At 41.2% G+C, this 16,276-nt stretch overlaps 1 protein-coding gene across 1 annotated transcript in view; it reads left to right on the top strand.

The window, feature by feature from the left end:
• Positions 1-16,276, top strand: part of EDC4 (enhancer of mRNA decapping 4) — a 48,236-nt gene that overhangs the window by 1,525 nt on the left and 30,435 nt on the right. The window contains exons 2-12 of the mRNA XM_087729414.1: positions 2,239-2,395; positions 3,581-3,692; positions 4,725-4,824; positions 5,005-5,194; positions 6,088-6,235; positions 6,973-7,077; positions 10,324-10,433; positions 11,912-11,998; positions 13,013-13,108; positions 13,234-13,336; positions 14,321-14,501. Coding sequence (XP_087585540.1) covers positions 2,239-2,395; positions 3,581-3,692; positions 4,725-4,824; positions 5,005-5,194; positions 6,088-6,235; positions 6,973-7,077; positions 10,324-10,433; positions 11,912-11,998; positions 13,013-13,108; positions 13,234-13,336; positions 14,321-14,501 — 1,389 coding nt within the window. The remainder of the gene's footprint in view (positions 1-2,238; positions 2,396-3,580; positions 3,693-4,724; positions 4,825-5,004; positions 5,195-6,087; positions 6,236-6,972; positions 7,078-10,323; positions 10,434-11,911; positions 11,999-13,012; positions 13,109-13,233; positions 13,337-14,320; positions 14,502-16,276) is intronic.

Raw genomic sequence — 16,276 nt, 5'->3', positions numbered from 1 at the left:
AAGACCACACCTGGAGTACTTTGTCCAGTTTTGGTCACCACACTATAAAAAAGATGTTGAGAGACTAGAAAAAGTGCAGAGAAGAGCAACCAGAATGATTAGGAGAGTGGAGGCTAAAACATATGAAGAACGGTTGCAGGAACTGGGCATGGCTAATCTAGTGAAGAGAAGGACCAGGGGAGACATGATAGCAGTCTTCCAATCTTTGAGGGTCTGCCAGAGAGAGGAGGAGGTCAGCCTATTTTCCAAAGTACCTGAAAACCGGACAAGGAATAATGGATGGAAACTGACCCAGGAGAGATTCAACCTAGAAATAAAGAGGAACTTTCTCACTTTCAGTAAGAACAGTCAACCAATGAAACAGAAGTTGCCTTCAGAAGTCATGGGGGCTTCATCACTTGAGACTTTCAAGAAGAGATTGGACTGCCATTGGCCAGAAATGGTGTAGGATCTCCTGCTTGGATGGGGGAGGGTTGGACTAGATGATCTACAAGGTCCCTTCCAACTCTGTTAACCTGTTAACTCTAAGGTTTTGATTAAAAAGTGGGGGCAGGAGATCCCATTGGATAAAAAGCATCAATATATTACTTGTTTTTTTAAAAATTTTCCATACCTAGCACTGTATAGCATACACAGTATTCTGTATTCAGATTTCTTTGATGGATAAGATAACGTTCATTGTCATTTTTCCCCTCTGTGGGCATCCTGGCGCACATTAAAAATGAAATTCTGTTGCCAATTCTCAAAAGTGGGCACGTTCATAATACACATGTAGATATGCTATATCCCTACTGTTTGCTTTTGTTTTTAGTTGTCAGCTTTTTTTTTAGTTTATTCCATCTTCTAAATCAGCCTATTTTAACCTTGCCTCTTTAACATGTGTGGGCTTCAACCCTCAGAATTCCACAGCAGTTAAAATATAGACAGACTATCTAAAGAATATCCTTTTTTCCACTAAATTTAGGGTTAATGAATCGTACATCTGCCTTCTTGTTCTTGTTTGATGCTAATGGAATCCATCTCACTGTCTCTCCAACCTGTTTAGCTGTTCACACAACATGTTTCCTACAAAGACTGCTCCCCACATCCGAATTTAAGGGTTCATGCAAAAATACTAATTCATTGTAGAAATGTTATACAAAATTAATGCTTATTTGATTTAAATTATTGGTTTTAATAATAATCCAATAATTAGATATTTGCACTTTTTAAAAAAGCCATTTTTTTAAAAAAATGGTGCATTTTTTTTAAAGAAAGCATTGCTAAACATTTCTGCATATCCATCCTGGTAGCCAAAGTCCCCTCTTTAAACTATTCTGTACATTTGTACTCAAAATGTTGTAATTTCCATGCTTAGCAGCCTAGAAAATGGCTTGTGTTATTCTATAATGCTGTATGTTTAATAATAGTATTTTTTATTATTTCGACCACTGGCTTGTGGTGTGAAAGTATAAGTATAAACCACAAATGTATCGTTTGAATAATTACACTGAATGCATTAGCTCATCTCTGTGTTTGCCCTCTTTTGTCAAACCTGATTTGCTGTTTGACATTTAGAGTGATAATAAATAACAAGTGCAGCTGTATTTATAAAAACTGCAATCTGGTAATATTTGGGCAATTGTTTTGATACTTCTGTGCTGTGTGAAAATGTCTGTGGTTTTATATTGTAGGTTTTTTTTATCAAATTGCTGTCAATATAAGCAAAGTGAATGATAGCTTAATTATACTTCATTTGAAAGTCTTGTAGGGGTATTTGAAGCCCTTGAAAAGTTGGGGAAATCATGAAGTGGAACTTTTGTACGTTGAAGTCCACACAGCTGGAGAAAGCCTAATTTGGGGAAAGCTGTTCTAGAAAGAGTTAATAATTTGGCCATCAACAAAATGTTTGATGTAATGTTGTAGATTGAAGTATAATACTCTATGGGTAGATTGTAGACTGGGATATACTTTTAAATCTATGGATGATTTGTAACAGATAAGCAATGTTTCTTCCTGCCAAAAATTTCGCAAGAATGGAAAGACAGTTCTTTCCCCATGCCAAAAATTAGTCTTATAGAATTAACTGCTATAGAAAATTACCCTTGCTCTATTAAAAATGCCACTGTTTCATAAGTCAGTAGTACACAGTACTTCAGCAAAAGGTTGGCTAGTTTAAAATATATGCATCTCTGTGACAAGACTAAGTAAATATGAATCTTGGTTTTTTTTCCTCTCTGTTTCCCCCATTCCTTTCAGGGTCAGTGAATGAAAACCAGAGAACATCCAGTTCCTATAATGGCGACCTGAACGGTCTTCTGGTGCCAGATCCCACTGCAGCTGGAGATGGCTCATCCTCGACTAAGCCTGTTCCACAAACCGTTCCTCTTGGAGCGCTACAAGACAAGCAGGTTATGTAGGTATCTTAATTGGTGAGGCAAAAGTGAAAGGCTAAAATAGGTGTGATTTGTGGTCTCTGGAATACCAAGAAGCATCCTGGCAAATGTTTTCTCCTGCACAGATGAGATTTTCCTCTATTCTGCTATCCCCTATATTAAGGCTTTGTAAAATTGTGTGCAGCTTCTGGGGTGGGTTGAATTAGTACAGTGACTCCTCACCCGTTGACGCTTAATGCTACAATGCAACCTGCTTTTCTCCAAATGAACTTCAGCTGCCATATGGGAGGCACTGTTAATAGAAGTCCAGCATGTCTGGAGAGACTCCAGACAGGTTTGGGGGAAGCTGATTGAGAAGAGCATGTGAGGGCCCGCCGGCAACCAGCAGAGCTGGCAGCAGAGTCGGACAGTGAGGAGGTTGGGGCCAGTCCTAGGGGTGAGGAAAGCTCAGACAAGGGCTCTGCATCGCAGGCAGAGAGGGAGCTAGACAGCAGCAAGGCAGAGGAACAGATGGAGCCTGTTTCCAGTGTGCGCATATGCAGAGCTGCCAGAAGACAAGAAAAACTAAGAAAGCAAGATTGACTTAAGAGCAAAGCTTGGAGGCAATTGACCCCTCCCAGAGAAACAAAAGAAGAGCGAACGGGGAAACCATTCATTCAGTCGCTTCAAGAGTGGAAAGTTCTGTTTGTGACTATAAGAGACTCTGCGCCAAGTTTTGCCTTGCCCTGCATTTGGAAACTAGTTATTTGGCAGCTCTCCAAACGAGATAAAGTGCGTGTGGATAAACAGTCCTCTGAAAGACTGTTTGCTAAAGCCTTGCTGACTGTGAATGAAAGGAATTCACAGTCGTGTAAATAAAAGAGGTTTTGTCGGGGCCAAGACTTTGGTTCTTGCTTTCTAAGGAAGCCTGGGTCAGAATAGAGAAGCACCCTGGGTTGTAAAGAGCAGTCACTGTCAGTTGGGGTTTGCTGCTCCTGGTTTATTTTCTTCGTTTGCCCATGGATGGGCAACCTTTGTGTTCAATCTGGATCTGTAAAATGCATTGTTGGGAATTCTACAATGCTATAGCCATGCCAAGTGCTTGATTCTATGGGTACAGTGACCATGGTCTCAACTCTTAGAAGAATTCACAGAAAAAGTTACCCTTAATATCCCGAAGACTGACTTCTTTTTCTCTTCACTTCCTGCCCCTGGCCACCTTTTAGCTGCCTCTCTGGAGATGATAATTCCACCTGCATGGTGATTCTCGCAAAAGATGTTGAAATAGTGGCCAGCAGTGATTCCAGCATCACCAGTAAAGCCAGAGGAAGCAATAAGGTAAAATACAAGAAAGCACCTTCTTATTTGGGTCATAACTCTCTTCCTTCTCACCTGCTGATGACAAGCGATATACCTATCCTGGTATTATAAGAGGGGGAAAAATATGTAAAAGAAATTGACCATTGGCAGGTGCAAATGTTATATTGGGTACATGTTCAGACATTGTGCTTGAGAATGTGGCTTTGATATATTGACAGGCTGTGATCCAAGAGGGGCAGATTGATTGGAAGACTAGTTCATGCAGGGAAAGTCTGGAGTTCTTTCCCTCTCCCCCTTTCCATTTCCAGTCCACACACCTCAGGCCTTTCTCCCCTCAGAAATGTCTGTGAACAAACGAGTAGGAGAACACTATGCATTATTTGGATGAAAACCCAAAAGAACGTTAACATCTTTTAAATGTTAAATGTTAAACTCTAAATGTGCCTTCATGTGTATTTCTGCCAATCAATTGGTCCGTTCTAACAAAGTCCCTTAAAATGGCTCAGCTATATTACCCATCTTGTCAATCTGTCTGTGTGCAGTTGTAATTTCAGGAATTGCCAGCTCGTTATTTATGTCTGGTTAAGAAACAAAAAGTTTGTTAATTTGTTGTCTAATGTCTCTATATGTGGTTGACCATATTCTTTCCTTCTTCATACCATTCCTAATTCTTTGTTGCTGAGAAACATTCTAAAATATTCAAAAATAATGCTTGTTTGCTGATTTGTTTCTTTTTCACATGACTGTGAGCTTTCCTTCTTCTACAGATTAGACAGTGGCCATCTCCTTCTCAGCTTCACAGCTTCCTATCATAGAGCATCCATAGATCAGGGATGGGCAACAACAATGACCCCCTTTACGTCCTGTGGACTTTCAACTTCCATGCTGGCTCAGGAATTCTGGGAGTTGAAGTCCATAGGCCATAAAGGGGCATAGTTGCCTACCCCTCCTATAGATGGTCTTCTTTACTAGGTCGGGTATTCCTTTTGACTGGGTATTGAATTGATTCCTATGCTAAAGCTATTGTTTGTCTTCTTTTCTTCCCGCCAGGTTAAAATCCAGCCAGTAGCCAAGTATGACTGGGAGCAGAAATATTACTATGGCAACCTCATTGCTGTCTCCAATACCTACCTGGCTTATGCTATTCGAGGTGAGGCATCTTCCCATCCTCCCACTGTCCATTCTGAAGTTTCAGGTTGGGCTTCTTTTGCATCTTAACTTTTGTCCAGTGGCCTGTGCTGGACTTTGTTCCATCTCCACAATAGAAAGAGGAATTAGCACTCCCCCGGCTCCTTTGGAACTAGGTGTGTTTTACCTTTTTTCCTCCCAGGTGCCAGCAGTGGCTCGGCCATGGTGCGTGTTCTGAGTGTCAGCACAGCTGAGCGGACGCTTCTGAAAGGCTTCACTAGAGGTGTGGCAGATCTGGCTTTTGCTCACCTCAACTCCAACCAGTTGGCCTGCCTGGATGAAGCTGGCAACTTGTTTGTCTGGTGTCTGTCTATGGAGAATGGAAAAATCCAGTATCTTACTTCAATGTTAACCTTAATGGCAAAGGGTCATAATATTGGTAGATAAACTAGTTAGTCTGCGGTACAATTTGCAAAACCATTGTAAACAGCTGGCACTAACTTGTTTTTTTTTAAAGCCACCCCACCCCCTCTATAGTAATGCCATTATTACCTTACTTAATTCTGCAAGCCAGAACTAGGCATTGAGCTTTTTGATTTCGGCATGCAAAATCTGAAATCTTGACTAAGTTACGTTTAGAGTCTTGCATTCTAGTCTTCCCGTTAAGAATTTTTCTCATCATTAACTGTTCTGTTTGTGACTTTTACATATCTATAACCTTCACTTCATCGAAACTAGCTAAAATCAAAGATAACTGATGCATTTATCAAACAGAAGTATAAATAATGAATGCTACAGAAAGGAGAATTCAGTTGTGCTATAATGACAATTGTTGATCTTTTTTTAAAAAAAAAAAAAGAAATGGAGCTTTCCTGCCCAATCTAGAAAGCAGTGATGAAAACTTTATGCATTGGTTGTTCACATAAACTTTTAACTATGGCATTGCACTGTTCTTAGTGGCTGAATTCACACATACTTCCTAGGAAGGAATCATGACTTATAAACCGCAGTGACTAAGTTCACACAATGGGTTAAACCAACGATTTTGTGGTTGGTCCTAAGTCAACCATTGCTAGTTTAATGTTTGTGCTTAGAAGTAGAAGTAGGTTTTTACTATTGCTAAAATATGAGGACAGGATGTTGCATAAACTCAGATTCTCATTCAGTCATTTATTTATTTCCAACACATCTGAGATAGACCAGAAAAAAATACTAAAATTGATCTTCTGTAAGGCTTTTGTAAAGGGTATTAATGATGGAGGTCTTCCTTAACTTCGGTGATCAGAGAAGAGATCTTGGTGAACATCAAACGACCCGATGGGACACCTCTGAACAACTTTCGGAGGATAATCTGGTGTCCCTTCATCCCTGATGAGAATGAGGAGAGCTGCGAAGAAGGCAGCCAGACTCTGGCATTGCTGCATGAAGATCGAGTAAGCATTTCTGCGGCTTTCTTCTTTCCCTTGGAAATGGTGCCATTTGGCAACTCGGCGTAAAGTTGGCTTTTTTAAAGCAACGATGGGAATACAGGTAGTCCTCGGCTTACATCTATAATGGAGCCCAGGATATCTGTTCTTAGACATGTGGTTAAGCATGTTTTGCCCCATGTGACGCTCTTTCTTGCCATGGTTGTTAAGTGAATCACTACGGTTGTTAAATGATTAATACGGTTGTTAAGTGGATCTGGCTTCCTTATTGACTTTGCTTGTCAGAAGGTTGCAAAAGGGGATTACATGACCCCAGGACACTGCAAGCGTCATAACTATGAGTCAGTTGCCAAGTGTCTGAAACGTGACCGTGAGGGCTGCTACAAGAGTTGCGAGTGTGAAAAACGGTCATAAATCACTTTTTTCAGTGCCATTGTACGGTAACTTGGAATGGTCATTAAATGAATGGTTGTAAGTCAAGGACGACCTGTAGATTACCTGAGATACGTAGGATTTATTCTCCACTGTGGAGTCAGCACTGAAGAAGCTTCTTGGGTGAGGAGCGACACGACTTCAGGGGGGGGGAAACAAATAAAGTCCAGTTGACTATTGAAAAAAAGCACCTTTGGGACGAACATGACCTGGATGACCGAGAATCTCCATAGGCATCAAACCTGTTGGGATGATTCCTAATGGAGCTTTAGCATGTTCTTTTTGCTCACTCTTTCCCTTTGTGTTGGCAGGCTGAAGTCTGCGACCTTGACATAATCCGAGCCAACCATAGTTCATGGCCAGTGGAAGTAACCAACATCAAGGAAGGCTACATTGTGGTGAAGGGTCATAGCACGGTAAACATTCAGCCATTGTCTTGGTGTAGCGGCATAAGTTTCTGAGCGAGGTATTATAGCTCTCTGTTCTGTGTGTCTTAATTCATGAAACTCAAGTGTTCCTCTTCGCCTTCGTCCCAATGGCTGATGACACTAAAAGCAAGGCATTCTTTTGCAGTTATTTCTGGGATTTGCACGTAATAAGCCAGGATGTGAGCGAGCTGTGATTGGGAAAATAAGCAGTGAAGAGTTTTAGATTAAATCTAAGTTCAGGATTTTGCTGATGTGTCCTCCGATAATCTAGAATCAATGTCCTCACATCATCCATTTCAAATCGACCGGGGTGTGTGTGTGTGTGTTTTAGCTGTTGATCCTGAATATTTTGGTTCTACTTCCCTGTAATTCTGGATCTTGATCTCATACGATGTTTTCCACCTCCCAATTTGTGTAACTGCTTGTCGATACTGGGCACCAGCATGCTACCAATAGGAACATTATGATTTCTTCAGCCAGGATATCTGTTTTTTATGAACAAATAGACCTACCAAATGTTATCAGAAGAGAGGCTATTAAAAAATAGCCTTGTCCCCCTTCCGGTGTGGTGTTGTGGCAAGACAGTTTGGATAGCGGGGCTCTGCAAATTCCCAGTCAATCCTTCCTCGTTGAGAGGCCCTAAATAACCCTGGAGGAGTGACGAAGTAAGGAGGGATCCCTGACTGATCGCGAGAGAGTAGCCGCTAGCTCGATCTTAGGCACCCTCCCAACCAAGGAAGAGAAACTGCAGTTATGGCCGGAATGAAGCTGGGGCAACCGAAAAAAAGAGATGAGCTGAAATGGTTCATGAACAGAGGATTGGAACTGTGAGAGACGATTTTCAACTTCTATATTAGAAACTTAAATCCAAACAAAATAATTTTTTAAAAGAAAGATTCTACAAAATGTTAAGAAAGCAGCGAACTAATACATGGAAATAGATAAGAGACCCAAAGAAGAAATAAACTTTAATGGAAGACTACAAAGTTTTAAAATATAGAAAGACTGGGCTGGAACCTGTAGTATTGTGAAAGGTGCCCTAATTTGTGGAAAATATTGTTTGACTATTGGAAGAAATTGTATGAAGAAAATATTTTTCCCCATCTTTTGATAATCAGCTGTTATACTTTCGCATCCTTTAATGCTGGAACTTAGAGCTGGGATGCCACCTACTGGTGAAAAAGATATACTATTATATGGTGGGAATAGTCCTTGATAGAGGATTGATAACAGAAACGAAGAAGAAGAAAAACAATGAAAGGCAAACAATACCTGGAAGGGATTTTTAAAAAATATTCTATATCTATTTGCTTTTTGGCTGCTTGGGATTAACTAGTGAGCCTATTGAAGATTTTCAAGGCAAGGTGGACTATAATTAACAGTAATTACCCTTGAAACTGGACACGACTGGATTAATGAAATTTCAGGAAATTTGGTGGACCATTCTGGATTATCAACAATGTCTGATAGAACATTCTACGAGGCAAAAGAAGAAAAATTAAACAAGATTTTGAAAGTTGTATTTGTAGTTGGAGGGAGCAAATTGAAAGATTTTGAGGACTATAAAAATGGTGAATATTGAGTAACAATTCTGGGACTGAGCTAATTTGACTAATATCGGCCTTTATTTTTGATGTTTCTGGACAATTGGGATTTTGGTGGATTATTGAGTAACTTTCATCTTATTAAATTGCAAAATGTTTCAACAGGAATAAATAAATACACTTCCAAAAGAATTGTTATTGATGCTTCAATATATTCAAGAAACTCTGACAAGAAATCATAGGGAGTTGATGACTTTGAGGCATGATATAGATGTGAGATTAGAAAACTCTCAGCAAATGACAATGAAAGACGAACAAAAAATCCAGAAAGTAGAGAAGAAATCGGAAGGAGCTGGGGAAAGAACAGAGGAGATAAATCAACAAATGTCACAAGCAGATAAAGATCTGGAAGAGACAGCAGAAATTCTTAAAATGCAACAGGCAGATTATTCATTCAGAGGTCCAAACATAGAAGAGGATATGGAGAAAGATCTAGAAGTGATGAAAGAGTTACTGACGGGTGCTCTAGAGACTCAATAGCAAGAGTCAGATGTTGAGGCGGATGAAATAATCAGACTTAAATATAAGGGATATAAGGAGATACAAGATCCCAAGGGAGGAGTATGGAAGATTTACCAAAAAGTCAAGAAGAGTTGAAATATTAAAAAGGGCAAGAGATGATGGATAGATATAAATACTTCTTAATATGGCAATTGTTTCATTAAGGGTTAGAAAATAGAGGTAAAAAATAGGAATTGGAAAATAGCATTACATACACTGATACATACAGAGCCAAGGTGGCGCAGTGGTTAAATGCAGCACTGCAGGCTACTGCTAGATCAGCAGGTCAGCGGTTCAAATCTCACCGGCTCAGGGTTGACTCAGCCTTCCATCCTTCTGAGGTGGGTAAAATGAGGAGCCAGATTGTTGGGGGCAATATGCTGACTCTCTGTAAACCGCTTAGAGAGGGCTGAAAGGCCTATGAAGCGGTATATAAGTCTACTGCTATTGCTATTGCTATTACATAATAGAATGCATTACAATTACTATGCATACGTAAATGTTAGAAGTTGAAAGCTTACTATTATGTATACCAAAATGTATACCGGTAGGGAGGTGGTGGCTCAGTGGCAAGAACGCTGAGCTTGTTGATCAGAAAGGTTTGGCGGTTCAAATCCCTAGCACCACGTAATGGAGTGAGCTCCCGTTACTTACATGTCCCAGCTTCTGCCAACTTAGCAGTTTGAAAGCATAAAAATGCAAGTAGAAAAATAGGGGCCACCTTTGGTGGGAAGGTAACAGCATTCCGTGCGCCTTCGGCATTTAGTCATGCCAGCCACATGACCATGAAGACGTCTTTGGACGGCACTGGCTTTTTGGCTTTGAAACTGAGATGAGCACCACCCCCTAGAGTCGGGAACGACTAACACATATGTGCAAGGGGAACCTTTACTTTTACAATGTCTAAGCAGTATTATTGTTGTTGTTATAAAGTACAATGACCCAGACAATACATTGTTTACTAAGCACATATGGATGTTATAGAAAAACTATGAATTAAATTATTATTTTTTAAAATAACCTTATGCCATCCCCAGCCAGATTAGCAGAAAGATGTCTGTTATTCTGTTTCAACTGTGCTGAAAAATATAGATAACTGCTATATTTTTACCCCTTTGTTCCTTTCTAGCGCCTGAGTGAGGGAGCGCTTTCTCCTGATGGAACTGTCTTGGCTACCGCAAGCCATGATGGCTACGTCAAATTCTGGCAGATTTACATAGATGGACAAGATGAGCCAAGGTAATTTCAGAAACAGAGAACTGTCAATCAAGGGGAATGTTTGTAGCCCAGGGTTGAAATGAGGGGGTCCTTGGCGCTCTCTGAGCTCGGTTGTTTTCTTGCAGATATTTCATTACCCAAACCAGGTAAGAGCAAACTTTACTCCTTACTAGCACTGATGATGTTACTTAGTTTGGGTATTGAAACATCTGCAAGAAAACAACCGAGCTCAGAGAGCGCCAATATTTCCTCACAGAGAAAGACGAACTATATCTAATATTTTCCCTGGGTTGTAGAAAGAGTTTCATTGTTAAAACCATTTAAAAAGTTTATTTGTCCATCACTCTCTACATTTTCACATCACACACCAAACCAAGAAGTGGCTTGTTTGGAATTCCCTTCATATGGACCTAGCTGTCATAGTTCATAAACCACAGATTATCCATTTTAAGGGATAAAGTGAACATAGTCATTAGAAACTTCTTCAGGAATTTGATTTGATTTGATTTGATTTATTGCATTTCTATGCCGCCCTATTCCCAGAGGGACTCGGGGCGGCTCACAAACCAAGTAGGGAGGGGGGGAATACAAACAGGAAGAAAAAAAGACAACGGACAAACAACTACAACAATTTTAAAACACTCAACAACCACACAATTCGAGCAGGGGCGGGGAACTCGTCAGTCCCAGGCCTGTCAGAACAACCAGGTTTTAAGGGCTTTGCGGAAAGCCTGAAGGGTGGTGAGGGTCCGAATCTCCACAGGGAGATCGTTCCAGAGGGCCGGAGCAGCCACAGAAAAGGCCCTCCTCCGGGTGGTAGCCAATCGGCATTGGCCAGTAGATGGAATTCGGAGGAGGCCTAATCTGTGGGATCTAATAGGTCTGTTGGAGGTGATTGGCAGCAGGCGGTCTCTCAAGTACCCAGGTCCAATACCATGAAGGGCTTGCCTAAATGCATGCCTAAAACACACATTAGCTTGGAATGAAGTATGACTATGTTTTTATTTTTGTTAGTTGCAAAGTCGTGTCCGACCCATAGCAACCCCAAGGACAATGTTCCTCCAGGCCTTCCTGTCCTCTTCAATCCTATGGAGTCCATTTAAGTTCACACCGACTGCTTCAGTGACTCCATCCAGCTACTTCATTCTCTGTCGTCCCCGTTTTCTTTTGCCCTCAATCTTTCCCAGCATTAGGCTCTTCTCCAGTGAGTCCTTCCTTCTCATTAGGTGGACAAAGTATTTGAGTTTCCTCTTCAGGATCTGGTCTTCTAAACAGCAGTCAGGGTTGATTTCCTCTAGAACTGATTGCTTTGATCGCCTTGCAGTCCAAGGGACTCGCAGGAGTCTTCTCCAGCACCAGAGTTCAAAGGCCTCCATTCTTTGATGCTTTCTTATGGTCCAACTTTCACAGCCATCCATTGCAACTGGGAAAACCAGAGCCTTGACTATATGCACTTTTGTTGGCGATGACTATAACCATGGTTTCTTTTATTTCTTCAGTCGGTGCCTCCATGAATGGAAACCTCACGAGGGCAGGCCTCTTTCCTGTTTGCTCTTCTGTGACAACCATAAGAAACAAGACCCAGAGTAAGTGATGATCCTGCTCTATATGAAGGGGGGTAAGGGGCCCTTTGCCAAGTGGGAAGAAAATAGCTGCACACACACACCACTTTGCATTCTTAAGGAAGGTCCTGCAGTTGTGAGGCTGGGCTGTAGAAAAGAGCAGGACCCTCAAAAGTGACTTGTGCAGAGCTGTGTTGTCTCTCTGCTGTAATGTGTCCTATAGAAGTTGTGTGTTTAGGTAGATACTTGACGGAAGAGATCTCTTTCTCTTTGCAATTAGCAAAATTTCCTGGAATATCAAAGATTTCTACTTGCGGAAAAGATCTTTATCTTCCCAAGCTTTATGTTCTGACCCAGGCTTCCTTAGAAACCAAGAAGCAAAGTCTTATATTTACACGACTGAGCTCCTTTCATTCATAGTCAGCAAGACTTTAGCAAGTTTTTCAGTGGAATGTTTATTCACACGCACCTTATCTCGGTTAGGACGCTGCCGGATAACTAGGGCAGGGCAAGGCAACATTTGGCACAGAGTCTCTTATAATCACAAACAGAACTTTCTGGACCCGGTGAACAAATTGTTTCCTGCAAAAGCCCACTCCCGGTTCATTCCTCTTTTGTTTCCTATGGGAGGGGCCAATCACCTCCAAGGTGTGGCTTTACTCTTAATTCGACCCTGCTTTCTTAGTGGTTCTTGTCTTCTGGAAGCTCTGCGCATGAACACACTGGGAATAGACTCCAGCTGTTCTTCTGCCTCACTGCTGTCTAACTCTCTACTTCCGACGCAGAGTCCTCGTCTGAGCTTTCCTCAACCCACAGGACTGGCCCATGTTCCTCACCAACCTCCTCAGTGTCCGACTCTGCTGCCAGCTCTGCTGGCCACCGATGGGCACAACACTTTACCTTGCTAAAGTTATGATCGACTGTATGAATTTACTATGGCTGGAGGAGGTTTTTTTTCCTTGTTGCAAGCGACATTTCCTTGACCACAGTCTTTTTGTGGCCTGAGTCTGTTTTCTTCCCATTCATTCATTTCCGCAGGGTTCCTTTTTGGAGGTTTCTCATCACCGGAGCCGATCAGAATCAAGAGCTGAAAATGTGGTGCACCGTCTCCTGGACCTGCCTCCAGACTATTCAGTAAGGGTTCCTGTAGCTGACATTCCTTTAGTGGGGGGGGGGGGGGGGAGAGACAAATGTCCCAGAAGAGGAATAAGTAAGTTCCCAAGTGTGTCATGATCACTCTCGTCTTCGGTCAATTTCAGGTTTTCTCCAGATATATTTAGCTCTGTGAGCGTCCCTCCCAGTCTGAAGGTCTGCCTGGATCTCTCAGCCGAGTACCTAATTTTGAGTGATGTGCAAAGGAAGGTAGACATTTGAATTTTATTTTATTTATTATTGAATTTATTCGCCACATGTCTCACTGACCTGCAGATCAGATGGCTGTTGCGATACAAATGTCTAATCTACTATGGTAGATTAGATGTTTTAGTACTTCCTGTATTCTGTTAATATAGTGAGTAGAACTGGTAGTAGTACTTGATTAAAATGATTAACACTTGCATATGGTCCTTCGTTTATTTTATCATATATTTAGAATAGAATAACAGAGTTAGAAGGGACCTTGGAGGTCTTCTAGTCCAACCTCCTGCCTAAGCAGGAAACCCTACACCATTTCAGACAAATGGTTATCCAACATCATCATCTTTTTTTTTTTTAATAAATGTTTTTTAATTTTAGTTTAAAACAGGTACACATCTTTCTTTACATCTGTAGAAAATGTATCAATCAATTACAGATAAGTTTTGGTACTATCCAACATCTTCTTAAAAACTTGTTGGAACATTCACAACTTCTGGAGGGAAGTTGTTCCATTGATTAATTGTTCCAACTGTCAGGAAATTCCTCCTCAGTTCTAAGTTGCTTCTTTCCTTGATTAGTTTCCATCCTTTGCTTCTTGTCCTACACTCAGGTGCTTTGGAGAATAGCTTGACTCCCTCTTCTTTGTGGCAACCCCTGAGATAATTGGATCATTGCTATCATGTCACCTCTAGTCCTTCTTTTCATTAAACTAGACATAACCAGTTTCTGCAACCGTTCTTCATATGTTTTTAGTCCCCTAATCATCTTTGTTGCTCTTCTCTGAACTCTTTCTAGAGTCTCCACATTTATTTAAATGATTTATGTGGCCATTTATCTGGTAGCAATGAATGAACATCATAGTGTTATTAAAGCATTACTGCTAGTCCTTGACTTACCACCACAATTGAACTGGGCTTTACCTGCTTCCTGAGCCAAGATGAGACCATGCCTCCTCTTGCAGCCTCTGATGCGACGGATTATCTTTCACAGGTCTTATATGTGATGGAACTTGTCCAGAACCAAGAAGAGGGCAAAGCTTACTTCAGCTCCATCTCAGAGTTCCTGTTGACTCACCCAGTCCTGAGCTTCGGCATCCAGATGGTCAGCCGCTGCCGACTGAGGCACACTGAGGTCCTCTCAGGAGAAGAAGAGAGTGATGGCATCAGTGCTGGTAAGTAAGCGATGGATGCCTCTTCCCTGAGATGAAGAAGCCCAGGAGGCATCATTTCTGGACACAGGACAAGAGTTGGGCATGATCAAAACAAAGGCTTCTCTCGGTCAGTTGTCTTTTGGCATGTTGGCCAACCAGACTCCAAGTAGACGCTCATACCTTCTGCACAGGTTCTCCGGACACTGGTTTTCTTACATAGTCTTTATAGACCAGAGGCCGGCAACCTTGAACACTCAAAGAGCCACAAAAGTCCTAACTGGATGGTTTCAATTTTGGAGCTGACAGGAAGTCCGGTTCCCCCACCATAGAGTCTTCTCCTAGCATGGCATCCTTTTTTCTCTACCTGTCCTAATCGAAAGCCCTATCAATTGTGGAGCTGATAGGAAAACCCGCCTCTTGCCATAGAGTCTCCTCCTGGTGTGCCCTGCTTTCTCCCCCACCCTAACTAGAAGCTCCTCTCAAAATTGTGGTGCTGACCAGCAACAGGGAGCTGCAGCAGAGGGATGAAAGAGCCACATGCGACTCCAGAGCCGCAGGTTGTTGACGCCTGATATAGACCATGACTAGCCTCCTCTTCCATCCGTTTGAAAAAATTCCCCTTTTTTAGATTGTCCATTTCCAGTAGCAAAGCTTTCACAGTGTGAAGCTGAACTGGTTTTAATAGCCCTAAATTCCTCACCCGTTAATGTTTTGATCATCTTAAATGATGTTTAGCATTTTGGTAGAGGAGAAAAGAACATCTTCCGTCCCGAATTCCTTCACACCGTGAAATTTGATTTATTTCTCTCGTGTTCCTCTGCTTCCGTTATCTTTTTCCTTTTAAAGTAATTTGTAGATTGATAAACCATGATTTCATCATTGTGTGTGCAAGGGGGAGAGAGAGAGAAGTTAGAATAGATAGAGATAGACAGACAGACAGACAGAGACGGATATTAGAGATAAAGTGGATGGATGGATGGATGGATGGATGGATGGATGGATGGATGGATGGATGGATGGATGGTTGGGTGGACGGATGGATCGATGGATCGATGGAGATAGATTAGATAGATAGATAGATAGATAGATAGATAGATAGATAGATAGATAGATAGATAGATAGATACAGATGGTAGATACAGTAGACAGATTAGAGACAGATATATTAGAGAGAAAATAGACATGGATGGATAGAGATAGACAGATAGATAGGATAGAAGATAGATGATAGATACATATATAACATACATACATACACACATACATACATACCTACATATGGCAGATAGATAGATAGATAGATGATAGATAGATAGATAGATAGATAGATAGATAGATAGATAGATAGATAGATAGATAGATACAGTAGACAGAGATTAGAGACATATATTAGAGAGAAAATAGACATGGATGGATAGAGACAGACAGACAGATAGGATAGAAGAAAGATGATAGATAGGATAGAAGAAAGATGATAGATAGATAGATAGAGAGAGAGAGAGAGAGAGAGAGAGATAGAGAGATGAGAGAGATGAGAGAGATAGATGACAGAGATGATGATAGATACAGTAGACAGAGATTAGAGACAGTTATATTAAGAGAGAATGTAGACAGATTAGATGGATGGATAGAGATAGATATGACAGAGTGAAAGATATATAGAGAGACTGTCTTGTGCCTTTGTGTATAGAATCCAAACCATAGTATTTCAAACAGGAGTTAGCAGAAGATACAACTTGGCACGATATCTGAGCCATTGTCTCATCCCAAGCTGTCTGGCCTCCTCAAGGAAGTTT

This window comes from Thamnophis sirtalis, unplaced genomic scaffold (genome assembly GCF_051295495.1).
Source record: "Thamnophis sirtalis isolate CommonGarterSnake01/CBP01778 unplaced genomic scaffold, rThaSir2_p1.2 scaffold_14, whole genome shotgun sequence".
Classification (NCBI taxonomy): Eukaryota; Metazoa; Chordata; class Lepidosauria; order Squamata; family Natricidae; genus Thamnophis; species Thamnophis sirtalis.
This window is presented reverse-complemented; position numbering and strand designations above follow the sequence as displayed.